The following is a 16,354-nucleotide window of genomic DNA, read 5'->3' as shown; positions in this document are numbered from 1 at the left end:
AAAGGGAAAGCTCACTCTTTCCTTTACGCGGTTTGCGTGTCCTGTGGGGTCAGGCTGCCAAAGGCACAGGCGGGTAAATATTGTGAAGCCTGTGAGTCGGAGCGCGCCCAGGAGCCCCCCACTGTTTCTGAACCCAGGGGTCAGGACCCCCCGGAATGGGCAGTGTCCTTATCGCAATCTATGCTGTCCCTTACAAGGGCAATTGAATCCCTTCAGGGCCCGGGCAGGAACAGAGAGGGGGGTCTGCCAGCGGAAGAGAGCTCGTCCTCGTCTCAGGACCCTCCAACCATTAGAGGTCGCTCCAGTACCAGGCAAGCTCATATCAAGAGGGTTCGTTCCCCGTCGGCCGGACCCTCCGGGGCTTCAGCGGCGGGTATTAGGGCATCCCGTTCCCCGTCTCTGAGCTCTGGGAGCGATCAGGATGAAGGAGAGGAGGAAGAGGCCTGGAATCTAGAAAGTCTGGGGTTCCAGGATTCGGTGGACAGTCTCATTGAGGCAGTCAACCAGACATTAGAGATCGAGGACGATGTGCCCACAGTCTCAGGTCACAAGGTCTCTTTTAAGAAATCCAGGCGACCACATAGAAGATTTGCCACGCATCCGGAGTTTGAGGAGCTAGTCCAGAAACATAGAGATCACCCGGATAAGCGTTTTGCAATGCAAAAAGCGCTGCAGGCAAAGTATCCGTTTCCCCCTGAGCTCCATAAGGCTTGGGTGGAGTCGCCAGTAGTGGACCCTCCGGTATCACGTTTAGCATCAAGATCGCTATTGTCGATACCCAGTGTTTCCTCTATAAAGGACCCAACTGATCGCCTCATGGACGGGCTTGCCCGCTCGGTATATGAGGCAGCAGGGTCGGCTCTGGCCCCCTCCTTTGCGGCGACTTGGGTGGCTAAGGCCATGGTTTCGTGGGGGGACGCTCTGTATAAGGCCCTCCAGGACAGGGATCTCCCCGCAGAGGTCTTAGAGGTGGCAAATCAGATGTCAGGAGCAAGTGATTATCTTGTCAGCGCCTCACTGGACGCGGCCGAGTGCTCGGCGGTGGCGGCGGCGAATGCGATCGCCATTAGGCGTGCATTATGGCTGAGACTGTGGAAAGCGGATTCTATCTCTAAAAAATCCTTAACCTCATTGCCTTTCCAGGGCAATCGACTGTTCGGTGAGAAGCTGGATAGGCTCATCTCAGAAGCCACAGGGGGGAAAAGTAGTTTCCTTCCGCAGCAGAGAAGTTGCCCGGCTTTCAGGCAAACGCAAAGGCGTTTTCGCCCCTTTCGTAGCCCCTGGGGGGGGTCTTCGGCCAGGGCGTACTCCTCCGCAAACGATGGCCAGAGTAGGGAAAAACAAGTCTCTTACAGGGCCAATCCGCTGGGTAGAGGCCGAGGCCATTTACCCAGAGCGAAGGGGGCCAGGCCCCAAAAGCCTCCAGCTAAATGACTGGAGGCACTCCGTACCTACGGACGACAGAGTGGGCGGACGCCTACTAGGGTTCAGCCACGTTTGGGTCGCAGTGACTCGCGACACTTGGGTGGCAGAACTTGTATCGTCCGGGTACAAGATAGAGTTTGTCGGACGGCCACCGCAGCGATTCTTCCGTTCGCGACTTTCCAAAACAGATGCGCAGGCAGAGAGTTTGTTACAGGCGGTAACATCGCTACAGCACAAAGGGGTCATCGCCCCAGTGCCGCAGGGCGAAGAGTCGCAGGGGTTTTACTCCAATCTTTTTTCGGTCCCCAAAAAAGACGGGACTGTGAGGCCGGTTCTGGATCTAAAGATCCTAAACAGATTCATCAGGGTCAGGCGATTCCGGATGGAATCCCTCCGCTCGGTCATTGCAGCCATGGATCCAGGGGAATTTCTGGCCTCAATCGATGTGCAGGATGCATATCTGCATATTCCGATATTCCCCCCACACCAGAGGTTCCTGCGATTTGCGATCGGAGGACGTCACTTCCAATTCGTGGCTCTGCCCTTCGGTCTGGCCACTGCCCCCAGAGTCTTTACAAAGATAATGGCGGTGGTTATGGCCATCCTGCATGCACGGGGCATAACGGTGTTACCTTACCTGGACGACCTTTTGGTAAAGGGGCCGTCGTTTCAGGAGTGCCAGGACAATGTCAGTATTACTCTGGATACCCTGGCCCGTCTGGGCTGGCTGATCAATTGGAACAAGTCGTCTTTAGTTCCAGCCCAAAAGATCGTGTTCCTGGGCATGATTTTCGACACCTCCCGGGGGCTGGTGATCCTCCCTCAGGACAAGGCGCAAAAAATCAAGCAAGGGATACGGAACCTTCTACAGCCGGGCTCCAGATCCATCCGGTATGGCATGAGTGTTTTGGGCAGAATGGTGGCGGCGATAGAAGCAATCCCGTTTGCCCAGTTCCATCTCCGTCCGCTTCAGCATGCGCTCTTGACAGCATGGGACCGGAGGCTGCTGTCTCTCAGTCATCGGTGCAAGTTGTCTCCGCTGGTACGGGGTTCGCTCCGGTGGTGGACTCGCGACTCGTCTCTGGTCCAGGGGAAACCCTTTCCCCCGGAACAATGGTTGGTGGTGACAACCGATGCAAGCCTGCAAGGTTGGGGGGCAGTTTTCCAGAGTCACATAGCCCAGGGGCGGTGGTCAGTCCAGGAGATAGTTCTCCCGATCAACATTCTGGAGATACGGGCAATACGATTGGCCCTACAACATTTCCAGTGTTTCCTGAGACACCGGCCGGTGCGCATCCAGACGGACAATGCGACAGCAGTAGCATATGTCAACCATCAAGGGGGCACGCGCAGCCAGGCAGCCATGCGCGAGGTCGGACTGGTACTACGTTGGGCGGAGAAGAACCGCGTGGTAATTTCAGCGGTGCACATTCCAGGAGTCGAAAACTGGGCGGCAGATTTTCTCAGCCGACAGGGGGTCGCGGCAGGGGAATGGTCCCTGCACCCCGAGATCTTTCAGCAGATCTGCCAACGGTGGGGGACACCAGACGTGGACCTTATGGCATCCAGAGAGAATGCCAAAGTACTAAGGTTTGTCGCTCGATCCCTCGATCCGCAGGCAATCGCAGCAGACGCGCTGGTGCTCCCGTGGAGCCAGTTTCGTCTCCCGTACTTGTTCCCCCCGCTGCCGCTGCTTCCAAGAGTTATCAGGAAAATAAGGAGAGAGAAGGTTCCAGCAATTCTGCTGGCCCCAGATTGGCCCCGGCGGGCCTGGTACGCAGATCTGGTCCAACTAGTGGTGGACGTACCCTGGCGTCTTCCAGATCGGCCGGACTTACTGTCCCAAGGGCCGATCTGCCATCCGAACTTAGGGGCCCTGTGTTTGACGGCGTGGCCATTGAATCTTGGCTGTTAACACAGGCAGGATTCAGACGCGATGTGGCGGCCACGATGGTGAGTGCCCGAAAGCCTTCCTCAGCAAGGGTGTATCATCGGACTTGGGAAGTTTTCTTCCGTTGGTGTAGGGATCGTGAAGTGGCTCCTCTGGTTTTTTCGATCCCCAACGTACTGGCTTTTCTACAGGCAGGGCTGGACGCAGGGTTGGCCCCGAGTTCCCTCAGAACGCAAATCTCGGCCCTGTCGGTACTTTTCCAACGAAAAGTCGCTTCCGTCTGGCAGGTTAGGACGTTTATGCAGGGGGTCGCACATTTAGTACCCCCCTATAAGGCGCCGATGGAATCATGGGACCTGAATTTGGTGCTCAGAGCCCTTCAGGAGGCCCCTTTCGAACCATTGCAAGAGGTCTCTTTACCTTACCTGTCCAGAAAGGTCGTTTTTCTAGTAGCCATAACGTCTATTAGGCGGGTTTCGGAATTGGCGGCCTTATCTTGTAAACCACCGTTCCTAACCTTTTATAAGGATAAGGTAGTTTTAAGGCCAGCTCCCCCCTTCTTGCCGAAGGTTGTGTCTGCGTTTCATATCAACGAAGACATCGTCTTGCCCTCGTTTTGCCCGGCACCGGTGCACAGGGTAGAGAAGGCTTTGCACACCCTGGATCTGGTAAGAGCTCTTAGGAGGTATGTGACAAGGACGGCGCCATTCCGCCAGACAGACGCTCTATTCGTGGTTCCAGAGGGTCGGAGGAAGGGGCTCACTGCGTCCAGAGCGACTTTGGCCAGATGGGTTCGCCTGACGGTCCAAGAAGCTTATCAAATCAGTGGCACGCCGGTTCCGGCAGGGATCAAGGCTCACTCGGCACGGGCAGTGGGTGCCTCATGGGCACTACGACACCAGGCTTCAGCGGAGCAGGTATGCAAAGCAGCTACCTGGTCCAGTTTACATACGTTTGTCAAACATTATAACGTACATACCCAGGCATCCTCGGATGCAAGCCTGGGAAGAAAGATTCTCCAGGCAGCAGTTGCGCACCTCTAATCAGGGGCGCAAATTAGCAGGGATTGGGTGAGCTAAGATCCCGCCCAGAGGACTGCTTTAGGACGTCCCACAGTCTCTGTGTCCCCCAATGAGACGAAGGAGAAACATGGATTTTTGTGAGTACTCACCGTAAAATCCTTTTCTCCGAGACGCTCATTGGGGGACACAGCACCCACCCTATCAGCCAGTTGGCATTTACTTATTTTGAGTTTTTACAAATCCTTGTACAGGGTTTAGGGTGGCCCCTTTTTCAGACATATAGTTTCTTGCCTGAGTTTAAGGCGCGTTCTCCTACTGCTTATGCACTAAACTGAGTTACGCCCGGCCTAGGGGCGAGGGTGTATGCGGCGGAGGAGGAGCTAACTCTTTTTTTGTACACTTAGTGTCGGCCTCCAGACGGCAGAAGCACACACCCACAGTCTCTGTGTCCCCCAATGAGCGTCTCGGAGAAAAGGATTTTACGGTGAGTACTCACAAAAATCCATGTTTCTTCCCTTGGCATCAAAGACCTTACCCTGTCCTGGATTGCCTCATACCCTTCAGACCGCACATTAAGCGTTTCCCACTCCCACACCACCTCCTCATCCCGCTCTCTCTCTGTTGGAGTCCCCCAAGGCTCTGTCATGGGGCCCCTACTTTTTTCCAGCTATACTCTTGGCCTAGGACAACTCATAAAGTCCCATGGCTTCCAGTACCACCTGTATGCGGACGACACTCAGAGCTACCTCTCTGGCCCAGATGTCACCTCTCTGCTGTCCAGAATCCCGGAGTGTCTATCAGCCATATCCTCCTTTTTCACCTCTTGCTTCCTAAAACTCAATGTAGACAAAACTGAACTCATTATCTTTCCTCCATCTCACGTATCTTCCCTACCCGATCTATCTATTATGGTAAACGGCATCACGCTCTCTCCCGCACCTGATATCCGCTGCCTCGGAGTAACTCCCAACTCTGCCCTGTCCTTCAAACCACATGTCCAAACTCTTGCCACCTCCTGTCGCCTCCAACTCAAAAGTATTTCCAGAATTCATCCCTTCCTCAGCCCTCAATCTATTAAAACTCTTGCACATGCCCTCATTATCTCACGCCTTGACTACTGCAACACTCTCCTCTGTGGCCTCCCTGCTAACTCTCTTGCACCACTTCAGTCTGTCCTCAACTCTGCTGTCTGACTAATCCACCTCTCTCCTCACTACTCCCCTATCTCTCCCCTCTGCAAATCCTTCCACTGGCTCCCAATTCACCAACGAATCCAGTTCAAACTACTAACACTGACCTACAAAGCCATCAACAGCCTATCCCCTCTCTATATCTCTGAACTAATCTCCCAATATCGTCCCTCACGTAATCTTCAATACTCCCAAGACCTCCTACTCTCCTCCACACTTATTCGTTCCTCACAAAACTGCCCCCAAGATTTCTCCCGAATATCCCCTATCCTCTGGAATTCCATGCCTCAACACGTCCAATTATCCACCACCCTCGGATCCTTCAAATGGAACCTGAAAACCCATCTTTTCAGGAAAGCTTACAGCCTGCAATAACCATTCTGCCGCCTCACCACTGCCCGAGCCGCCGACTCGAAACCACCAGACCTGCTGCACCCCCGACCTTCTGTCTCTTCCCCACTATCCCATAGAATGTAAGTCCGCAAGGACAGGGTCCTCTCCCCTCTGTACCAGTCTGTCATGTTTACTGTTAACGATATTTATAACTTTGTATGTAACCCCCTTATCATGTACAGCACCATGGAATTAATGGCGCTATATAAATAAATAATAATAATTAAAAGGTATCAACCACTGAGGACTCTCAATTCTGAATATTTACCTCCCAGATATTAACTCATTGTGACTCACTTCATTCACAGTATGCATTATAACACCAAAAATCTCTAAATGTTTTTATTTTAGTGTAAAATGGAGTCATTAAGATTTAGCGAATTGATTATTTAAATGGTTATTTCTAAATAAAACCCATGGGATAGAGGCTAACTTGCTGATCACTGGAATGGAGCAGAAGTGCGTATGTGAAGCGCTCCGCTCCATTAATTGTCTGTCCGACTACCAAGTGCAGCACCCTGCTTTCAGTTTCACTGGGGAGTAACTGCAGTTGGACCCCCAGCAAGCTGCAATTTATCACATTTCTGGTGGATATAGGACAACTTGTTTATTTTTTTTTTGTGGTGGTGGGCTGTGCCTGTGCAATTGCCTCTGGGAACAAGGCTTATGTCACTGCCAGGAGCGGTGCCTGCACAGTCCTCGGCTGATTGACCCTCTAAATGCCGATATCAATGGCAGCATTTAGGAGGCTAGACGAGGGAGGAAGCTCCCTCTCTCATCCTATCGGCACCCCTGTGACTTCACCACAAAGGCCCAATCAATGTCATGGCAACCCGAGGTCGTCACCATTTAATAGCAAGCCTGTTATACCATGCCAGGAACATGGTCTAAGAGGCTTCTGTTAGTGCAGCACTGACCTGTATAATGCATTGCAGTGTTAGTGCATTGCTATACACTATACCAACATTCGGACATAGAGGGACTAAGTAAAAAAAAATCGTAAAAATACTTAAATCACATAATAAATAAATAATTATACCCATAAATACATATATTTATGGGGGCGTGGCCAAGACGCTGAGGAGAGAAGTCACATGTTGCTGGGCTCCTGCCAATAACTGCTCCAAAATAGCTCTCCTGACCGCTAAACGGAGCGCTGGAAGCAGGCAGCGGTGTGGGAACATACCAGAGGATCACCGGGAGGGTGATCCCATCTGGCTTGTGATACAGAGCGCAGGCAGAGTTGTGGCAGAGGCGCGCTGGACGTGCTGAAGCAGGCAGACTCAGCTCTGCACGTCTGAGGACTCGCCTGCTGCAATTCACTCTCTCGGTGAATTGAAGAGAGCGGAGGGGCTGCGGAGAGTCGGGAGGCTGAGCGCTGGTCCTGGACCCCATGAAGCTTTGGAGCACCAGTGGTGGGAACAGAGCTGAGGGACGGCGGCCATCTTGGGAATCCCCCAACAAGTGGGTGCGGTGGTGAAGTTAGCAGAGAGCAGTGTAAGTGCAGATCTGGGGACTTGCAGCGGCTGGAGGAGCTGATATGCCTGTCTGGAGTGGGGATCTTTTTCTTTTTTTGAGTCTGTGGTCTGCAGAGAAATATCCTTCCCTTATACTCCTGCTCTGGTTCACTGAGGGCACGCTGAGGATCCTGGTCAATGTGTGAAGATCTAGTGGACTTGCAGATCACGGCTCTCTGCTGCCATCCTGTGTTCTTTTTCTGTACTGTGCTAGTTGCACATAAGTATGCACCACTCAATCAAATAGAATTATGACTTTGTAGCCCGTTTGAAATTAATTCCTGGACCACCGAAATATTCTGCAAAAGCATAGCATACTATTCTAATAATAAGCTGATCTTTGACTACATACATATCCTGGAGGCGCATTATGGGTCCTCAGAAACCACTATCGGGTTGACAAGTTGAAAACATATGTTATGGGGTCCAGCTCAACAACTAAAAAATCCTTAAATAAATCAAATCAAGAGGAAACATCACTGTTACAGGAACCAGAGGATATGGATTCGGAACCCACCCTGAAACAGGTTTCCGCACAACTGCTGGTCGCCATTCAGAGTAGCACAGCCTCACTGACTGGAAAAATCGAAGACGTAAACACTGACTTGGGTCTCCTTCGTAATGACATGTCCAATTTGGGAAAGTCAGACAGACGGAGGACAGAATCTCGAACTTGGAGGACCAAATAGCACCTTTGCCAGAGCGCCTCAGATGCATGGAACAGAAATTGGTGTATCCAGAAACATGATGAATTGGAGAATAGATTGAGGAGGAACAATATTCATATAATTGGATTACCGGAGAGAGTAGAAGGTAATAATCCTAGTAACTTCGTGGAAAATGGATGTGTGATCTGTTCCCGGGGGCCACTTTCTCCACTGCGTTTGCAGTGGAGCGAGCACATCGGGTGCCTGGAAAACCAAATCCTCCGGGGGCTCCTCCTAGACCTCTGCTCGCCAGATTCCTCAATTGGAAAGACAGAGATTATATTCTGCAATTGGCAAGAAAGGCCCAAACAATTAAGTTTGAAAATGCTACTGTGATGTTATTTCCGGATTTTTCGGCAGATTTACAAAAGCGGAGAGCCTCCTTTATTTCTGTCAAGAGACGTTTGAGGAGCTCGAATATCATTTATTCAATGGCGTACCCAGCTAGATTGAGAGTGGTGGATGGGGATAAGGTGACTTTCTTCCAGAACCCGGCGGAGGAATGGATCTCTGGGAGAGAAAGACGCCAAAAGAAGTGATAATACAAGTTAATCTCAATGGGTCTATTGCAAGATGTGCGTTGAACATTGCATCTCGGATGGTGATTACTCACTGAACTTTTCTACTCTTTGTTCTAAACCTTTCGCAGTACCTGTGTTTCACATTTGTATACGTGTCATGGTTTGGTAGTTGCAGTGGTAGTTTAATGCAATTCTGACAATAATTGCTCCCATATAGCCTTGCTAAAAAAAATGTAATATAATAATTAGTTAGGTGTTGCCGTATCTCCCCTCACTCTGAATGTTTACCTATGTGTGCAGACACTTAAACTCCCGCTCCTTGGGGGATAATAGCAATTGTTGAGAATTCAAATGGGGATGTGACGGGGCGCCCATTTCTGCGGGCGTTTGTGCCATATTTCAATGTCCGATGGCTCGGTTTAGTTAAAACTGAGTGGACGGACCACCAATCCTGGGCGGTGTCTTCCTGGGAGAGGGAATGGTGGGAGGGGAGGGGGGGTGATGGTGGAAGCTACTTTATGAATATGCATTAAATCCGTTATATCTATTAATGGTGGTTCGGATAAATGGAAGAGAATATAATGACTTATGCCTATGCTTCAGTTTGGAGAAGTTTATGGGCATCCCTTGTCTTGTTTTTGTGGCCACTGTTGGTCAATAGCTATTAGTCTAATTCGAATTTCAGATAAGACGCAGCATTGCATCTATAATTTAGTGCACATGAGTGATTTGTATGTGATGGAGCTGAATGAACCAAAAGTGAATACTAACCTGAGTAAAGATTTTCTATGCAACCTAAATGACATCACTTAAAGTCCTATCGTGGAACATTAGAGGGCTGGGGAGTGCTAGGTAACGGGATATGGTATTCTCTCAGATACGTAGAATGCAAGCGCAGATAATATGCCTTCAAGAAACTCATTTGACACCAGAAACTATATCTAGGACGAATAAGCCTTGGATACAATGGCAGAAACATGCTACACATACGTCCTATTCCAGGGGAGTGGTTGTTATGGTGCACATGTCTTTGAGATGGTCGGTACAGGCGGCTAGGAGGGACTCAGAGGGCAGATTCATCTTTCTATATGCATTTATAGATATATTTCCTTACGTACTCCTTAATATTTATAGTCCCCCTCCGGCCAGGATGGATGTACTTAATCATGCTGCGGTCTTTGTATCACAGCATACAGATGCTAAGATATTGTGACTCGGAGATTTTAATATGATTCTTAATCCTTATCTGGATAAAATGAGTGCCGCAAATCCCGGATCTGGCAGCCAAGGCACTACTGTGCTGGGTGTTTTTATAGAGGAGATGGGTTGGATTGGTCTATGAAGACAGCAGCAACCTTTTAAGAAAGAATTCTCCTGCTACATGCCGGCTGCTCGCTGCCTATCCAGAATCGACCATGCATTTGGAAATAGTGCTGTATTATCGGATCTGCGTGACATTGAGTACCTTCCTGGGGCAGTATCAGATCATTCTCCACTGGTGGTATCCCTTCATCTAGATGGCCCTGGTAGACATAAGAGATTTCGTATACACCCATTTTGGCTATCCCTTATTGGGGAGCAAGATAGAATAATAGACCAACTCGATGTCTTTATGACAGAACACAATGTATTATGAATGGGTCACCGAGGAGGAGAGCAGGTCCAGGCTAAGCCACAGAAAACCAGAGAGGTTGGTAACTAAGCGGATTGCAGACCCCTGATCCTATCCACACAACTAGCAGTAGCCGTTGAGCGTACCTACGATGATCCTAGACGCCTCGGCACAGCCGGAGAGCTAACTAAGCCGAAAGGAGAAATCTAAACTGCCCCAGAGCAGACCTCAAAGGAATAGATAGCCCCCAAACCTATATTGTCGGTGAGACGTGATGAAAACACAAATGCAGGCAGGAAAATAGACTGAGCAAATGATGGACCCTACACTGACTAGACAGGAAAGGAAAGACACTGTCTGCAATCACGCAAAAAACCCTACAAAAAGTCCAACACGTCTGATGCACAAAAAACACCGAAGTCGCACGACTTCGCCCCCACTATATCAGCACTCTGGTATATTCTGAAAGCAGAGCAAAAAGAGACCAATCTAACAGGGGACAAAACAAACTGGCACAAGCAGTAACATATGGGCGGTGATTCAGCACAGCCCCAGCCGGAGCTGGCTGACCCGCACAAAGCAGAGGTATTCAAAACCAGATCAAATGCAAACAGAATAGCAAATGAACCACTTAGCTGAACATGCAGGGACAGAGCTGGAGACATCAGACCTCAGGAGGCACAGGAGGAAAATCACCAGCAGAGATAGAGGGAGTCTGCTGTCTTAAATCCCAATCTGAAACCCCAGATCTCCAATAGTCTTCCTCATTATCAGGTGGCAAGCCTCTGTCAATCAGATCAGCTCCATGACCTCCAGTAACCACCAGAGGGAGCCCAGAAAGAGAACTTGCAACCCCTCTGTCAATCTGACCAGCTCCACTACCTTCAGTAATAACCAGAGGGAGGCCAGAAAGCGAATTCACAACAATGATGATTTCCCTGATATGCTTTAAGCGTGTCCCACAGCACTAACCTATTTGAGGGGATGTGTTAAATCCACAATTTCATACATTAAAAGGGAGTCATGTATTGGGGAACAAAGGCTGGCAGAGGAATGTAAATCATTGGAAGCCGATTATGTTAATAGCCCCTCTGAAAACTCTTTGCATAAATGGCTTGGGAAAGGGAGGGAATATATGTTATGTTTACAGGAAAAAGCCCAGAGAGAACTTTTCTTTACTAAACAAACCTATTTTGAACTTGGTAACCAATCAAATACATTTTTGGCATATATAATCCAGCAAAATCAAATGTCCCCATCCATTCTGTCCATTAACACAAAGGAGGGAACCCCATTACTCAAATCTGACCAAATTGCAAATAGATTTGAGGAGCACTTTAAAGAACTGTATAATTCTCAGTCAAATAATACTGTGGAAGAAATTGATGTGTATCTGGACCAGATTGAATTTCCTAAACTTTCTTGTGAGGACCAGGCATTCTTGGACAGAGACATCACTCTGGAGGAAATCCGGGAGGCCACTATGTTCCTGTCAAATGGAAAAACTCCCGATCCTTGACGGTATGCCCGCAGAGCTATATAAAAGATATTCAGATCAGTTGGGACCGGTCCTGTTGCAGACCCTTTCTGAGGCACTTGCAGGACATTCACTCCCCCAATCCTTTTATGATGCCACTATTGTGGTGATTCCAAAGCCTGACAAGCCTGCTGAGGAGTGTGGGTCTTATCGTCCCATATTCCTGCTCAATACTGATTATAAAATTCTTACGAAACTTATTGCTAATAGATCGAAAGCTGTAATATTGGGCATTGTACATGAGGATGAAACTGGCTTTATGCCAGGAAGATCCACCTCGAATATTAGAAGAGTGCAGGTTCTGACGCAGATAGGCTATAAATATAAAAGACCTTGGACGATAACCTCTTTAGATACTGTGAAGGCCTTTGATTCATTAGAGTGGAAATTCTTGCAATGGGTACTTCTGAGGTTTGGCTTCTCAATTAAATGTTGTAGATGGATTGAATTGCTTTATCGTGTGCCGAGAGCTAATATACTGGTGAATGGCGTGCTGTCGGAATATTTCAATTTGAGTAGGGGAACCAGACAGGGCTGCCCACTGTCTCCGATGCTCTTTGCGCTGGCGATTGAACCAATTGCACTTAAGATTAGACAAGGCCATTTAGTGGTGGGAAATAAAAATGGTATAGCTGAAAACGTTATCTTATCTTGTACAAAATGAGCTGTCATACAGCTTCATCAGTGGACAAATAAAAACCCGATCACTCTCAGTATAAAGGAATGCGAAAATAATTATTTTTTTTCAATAAAATTTTCATCAAAAGAGCCAAAACATTTAAAAAAAATATAAATGAGGTGCCACTGTAATCGTACTGACCCAAAAACTAAAGCTGCCTTATCAGTTTTTCTATACAGCATTAAAAAATAATCCTGTAGACCTCTATGGTTGTTGATGCCGCATTGCTATGAGCGCCACCCTGTCTGTGGTCAGCGATCGTAGCAATGCACTAATTCTGCTACTTATAGGCGATCTGCTCATCGCGTATATGTAGCAGAGCCAATCAAGTATGGGATGCTTTTAGCCTCCCATGGAGGCTATTGAAGCATGCCAAAATGAAAAAAAAAGTTTTAAAAAATATGAAAAAAATAAAAATTTAAATCACCCCCCTTTCACCCTATTCAAAATAAAACAAAAAAAAAATCACACATACACATATTGGGTATCGCCGCGTTCAAAATTGCCCAATCTATCAATAAAAGAAAAGCATTAACCCGATCGCTAAATGGCGTAGCGAGAAAAAAAATCAAAACGCCAGAATTACGTTTTTTTGTCGCTGTGACATTGCATTAGAATGCAATAACGGGCGATCAAAAGATCATATCTGCACATTTTCCAGCAAATTTTGGAATTTTTTTTCACCACTTATATAAAAAAAGAACCTAGACATGTTTGGTGTCTATGAACTCGTAATGACCTGGATAACCTTAATAGCAGGTCAGTTATAGCATTTAGTGAACCCTAGAAAAAAAGCCAAGCAAAAAGCAAGTGTGGGATTGCAATTTTTTTGCAAATTCACCGCACTTGGAATTATTTTCCCGTTTTCTAGTACACGATGTTAAAAAGTACAACTTGTCCTGCAAAAAACAAGCCCTCACATGGCCATATTGATGGAAAAGTAAAAAAGTTATGGCTCTGGAAATAAGGGGAGGGAAAAATGAAAATGCAAAACCAAAAATACCCCTGGTCGTTAAGGGGTTAAAGTCATAAAATTTAAGCGTTTGAAAATTGTGAAATTTTCACCAATTTTCAGATATTTGCACAAATAAACGCAAGTCATAAGGAAAAAAAAATTACCACTATCGTGAAGTACAACATGTCATGAAAAAACATTCTCAGAATCACCGGGATCCGTTGAAGCGTTCCAGAGTTTTTACCTCATAAAGTGACAGTGGTCAAAATTGTAAAAATTGGCCTGATCGGGAAGGTGAAAACAGGCTTGGAATGAAGAGGTTATTATTAACGGTATTTTTAACTTTTTTTTTTTTCTCGACATTTTTTTTACCTTAGATGCTGTTACAAACATCATAAAATTTCTGGGAATGCAACCATGTGAGCGATCTGACAAGGTGCCAGAGAACAAGAACTCTCATGTGCTTTATCTCTCAGGTGAGCAGAAACTGAGCACATTTCTAGGAAGTTGCTGTGGTGTGGTTTTTGAATTACTAGAATATTGCGTCCTACAATGCAATTTGTAAAATGATGGTGGACAGTTTAGGCGATTCATGTGAAGCAAATCCAAATTGATGGAATTTGCTGGGTCCAAATTCTGCCCGAATTCGATTCACTCATCTCTAATGGTTATGTTCCTGTCTATATAGTGCAACATAGAGTAATTATTATAGAATAATGAAGAAGTTTTTGTCTGCTATTTTGATAGGTGAAGGATAAAACCCATGTTTAAGTTTCCCTAACGACGATAATATTTACGACTGTGCTTCTGGCTCTTTTGAGGAGACAGTAGTCATTATTTTCTAATATTAGCCTGATGCAAAACAGCCTTTGCTGACCAGTCACAGTGCAGATTACGTTTTTCAGAGCAGTATAGAGAATGACTACTTGCAGTGGCCAACCGAAATAGTGTACCTTTTATAGATGGAATCAACACTCTGATCAGTCTGTTTAGCTGCATGGGATAGGCTAGACATAGAAACAACAAGGGCCGAACTGGGTATCAAGGGATCTGATGGGTGATATCATCCAATAGTTCACAGACAATCAGAGACTGACATTCTGTCTACACATAAGGGCTGATTCCCCTCAATTTTCAATATAGGACATGTCTACATGACTTTCCATGGGCCGCTCGGTCCACAAAAAATCAATGATTTGTGAACTGCCTCATTCACTATTTTAGGTACAATTGTTATCTTTGAAAAAAAACAACTAATACTTGTATGCAAAAAACTGACATGTGAATGAGCCCTAAGAGCAGGCACTGGACCCATAATGAATTGGCTCAGCTGAGCCGAGACAGATCGCTACTTGCCTAACTGCTGACCTGAATTTTCATTTATAAACCCTTGTATACTACATCTCTGTATGACTGGGCTCTCGCTCATATAGACTCTTATTTCAAGGTAGTATTACACAGAGAATCATTTCTCCAGGTAGATTAGGAGTAAATGGACATTGAAGAGGCATTCCCATCTGCAAGATCCGATCCCAATGTAGTAATAATAATAATATTAGCAATTACCTCCTGTTGGAAATGTAGTCGTTTTTCTGATTCGCTATGTCTCTTTCCTCATGTGCAGGCACTGTAGGACCTTAGGTATCCATGGTTACGACCTCTATCAACAAGCTGTCACTATATCAGTGGTGGTAGCCGTGGAAACCTAAGGTCCTGCAATACCAGCACATGAGAAAAGACATAGCAAATCAGAAAAACTATACTACATTTCTAATTGGAGGTATTTGCTCATATTATTATTATTATTATTATACCTGCTACATATTGGGATAGGATTTTGGGGATGAGAATATCCCTTTAAGTGTTTCCGCTTTTACCATTAACGAGTTGTAATGATTTTTTTTTTATACTGTCATTGTCCGGTTTACTATTGCAATTATTAATGATTAATGTAAAGGTTTTAGTTATATTATATTTCACTCAGAATCCATAAAATGCTATTTTTTCCCCTCATCCATCTTTAGGGGTATATAGAGGCGGCCATGATATTTTGGTTCGGTCCAGACTGGCACTGGCTGATGGAGTCACCATGCAGGTAACGGTTAGAAGCAGCGATGAGACCCCAGCTGATGTCATCCTGGCCTCTGTTGGCTGAATCTTCCCACAGAGCGTGCATTTCATCTGCCATCTATGGCGGGTAACATTTCCAGGATCCCTTCTACACTATGAACATTATTTTATTATTAAAGTCTTAAATTGGAAGCAGAGTGGCAGACGGTCCTGCTGTCACCTCACCCAGTTCTGTCTGGGAAAACGATTACAAGACTTTTCTTTCCATTACCAGACCTCTTTTATACTTGAAGAATTTGTTTCTCTTGTCCTCCTAAATGTCCATCATGTGGCCTCATTGGTACAAAAATGGAAGTGGTCGAGACGTATTTACAATAAAAATACAGTACAAATAGTTTCTACTATATCATTTTGGCAAATGTTTTAGATTTTAAAAACTACACTGGAGACATTGATATTTCTCTGATCATAATTCACCTGGTAAACTAACATGGCTATTAAGAATCAGCCTTCACTCACATCCCACCTTAAAGGGTTTGCTGCGCTCGGCTATTTCCGGCTGTCCCATGTAGAATGAATGGAGCAGATGTGTACATGGTTGATTTCTGCCCAATCAGATGGGGCATTGCTGAGCGTCATTAAGGTTTCAGTGGATATGAATAAGATATCCCCCTATTCTATGGTAAACAAGGCATAGCTCCTTTAAGTACTAATTTTCATAACTGTAAAGTAATATTTTCTCCTTCGTCTCATTGGGGGACACAGAGACTGTGGGTGTGTGCTTCTGCCGTCTGGAGGCTGACACTAAGTATACAAAAAAAGAGTTAGCTCCTCC

The 16,354-nt window shown here is 46.5% G+C and overlaps 1 protein-coding gene across 1 annotated transcript in view; it reads left to right on the top strand.

Annotated features, from left to right (window-relative positions):
* Positions 1 to 15,913, top strand: part of COPG2 (COPI coat complex subunit gamma 2) — a 147,797-nt gene extending 131,884 nt beyond the window's left edge. The window contains exons 23-24 of the mRNA XM_073580979.1: positions 13,827 to 13,925; positions 15,474 to 15,913. Coding sequence (XP_073437080.1) covers positions 13,827 to 13,925; positions 15,474 to 15,604 — 230 coding nt within the window. The 3' untranslated portion in view covers positions 15,605 to 15,913. The remainder of the gene's footprint in view (positions 1 to 13,826; positions 13,926 to 15,473) is intronic.
* Positions 15,914 to 16,354: the final 441 nt, after the last annotated feature.

This window comes from Dendrobates tinctorius, unplaced genomic scaffold, assembly GCF_039654945.1.
Source record: "Dendrobates tinctorius isolate UK_male_01 unplaced genomic scaffold, ASM3965494v1 ptg000066l, whole genome shotgun sequence".
Taxonomy (NCBI): domain Eukaryota; kingdom Metazoa; phylum Chordata; class Amphibia; order Anura; family Dendrobatidae; genus Dendrobates; species Dendrobates tinctorius.
Note: the sequence above shows the minus strand (reverse complement) of the source record. Positions and strands in the feature narration are given on the sequence as shown.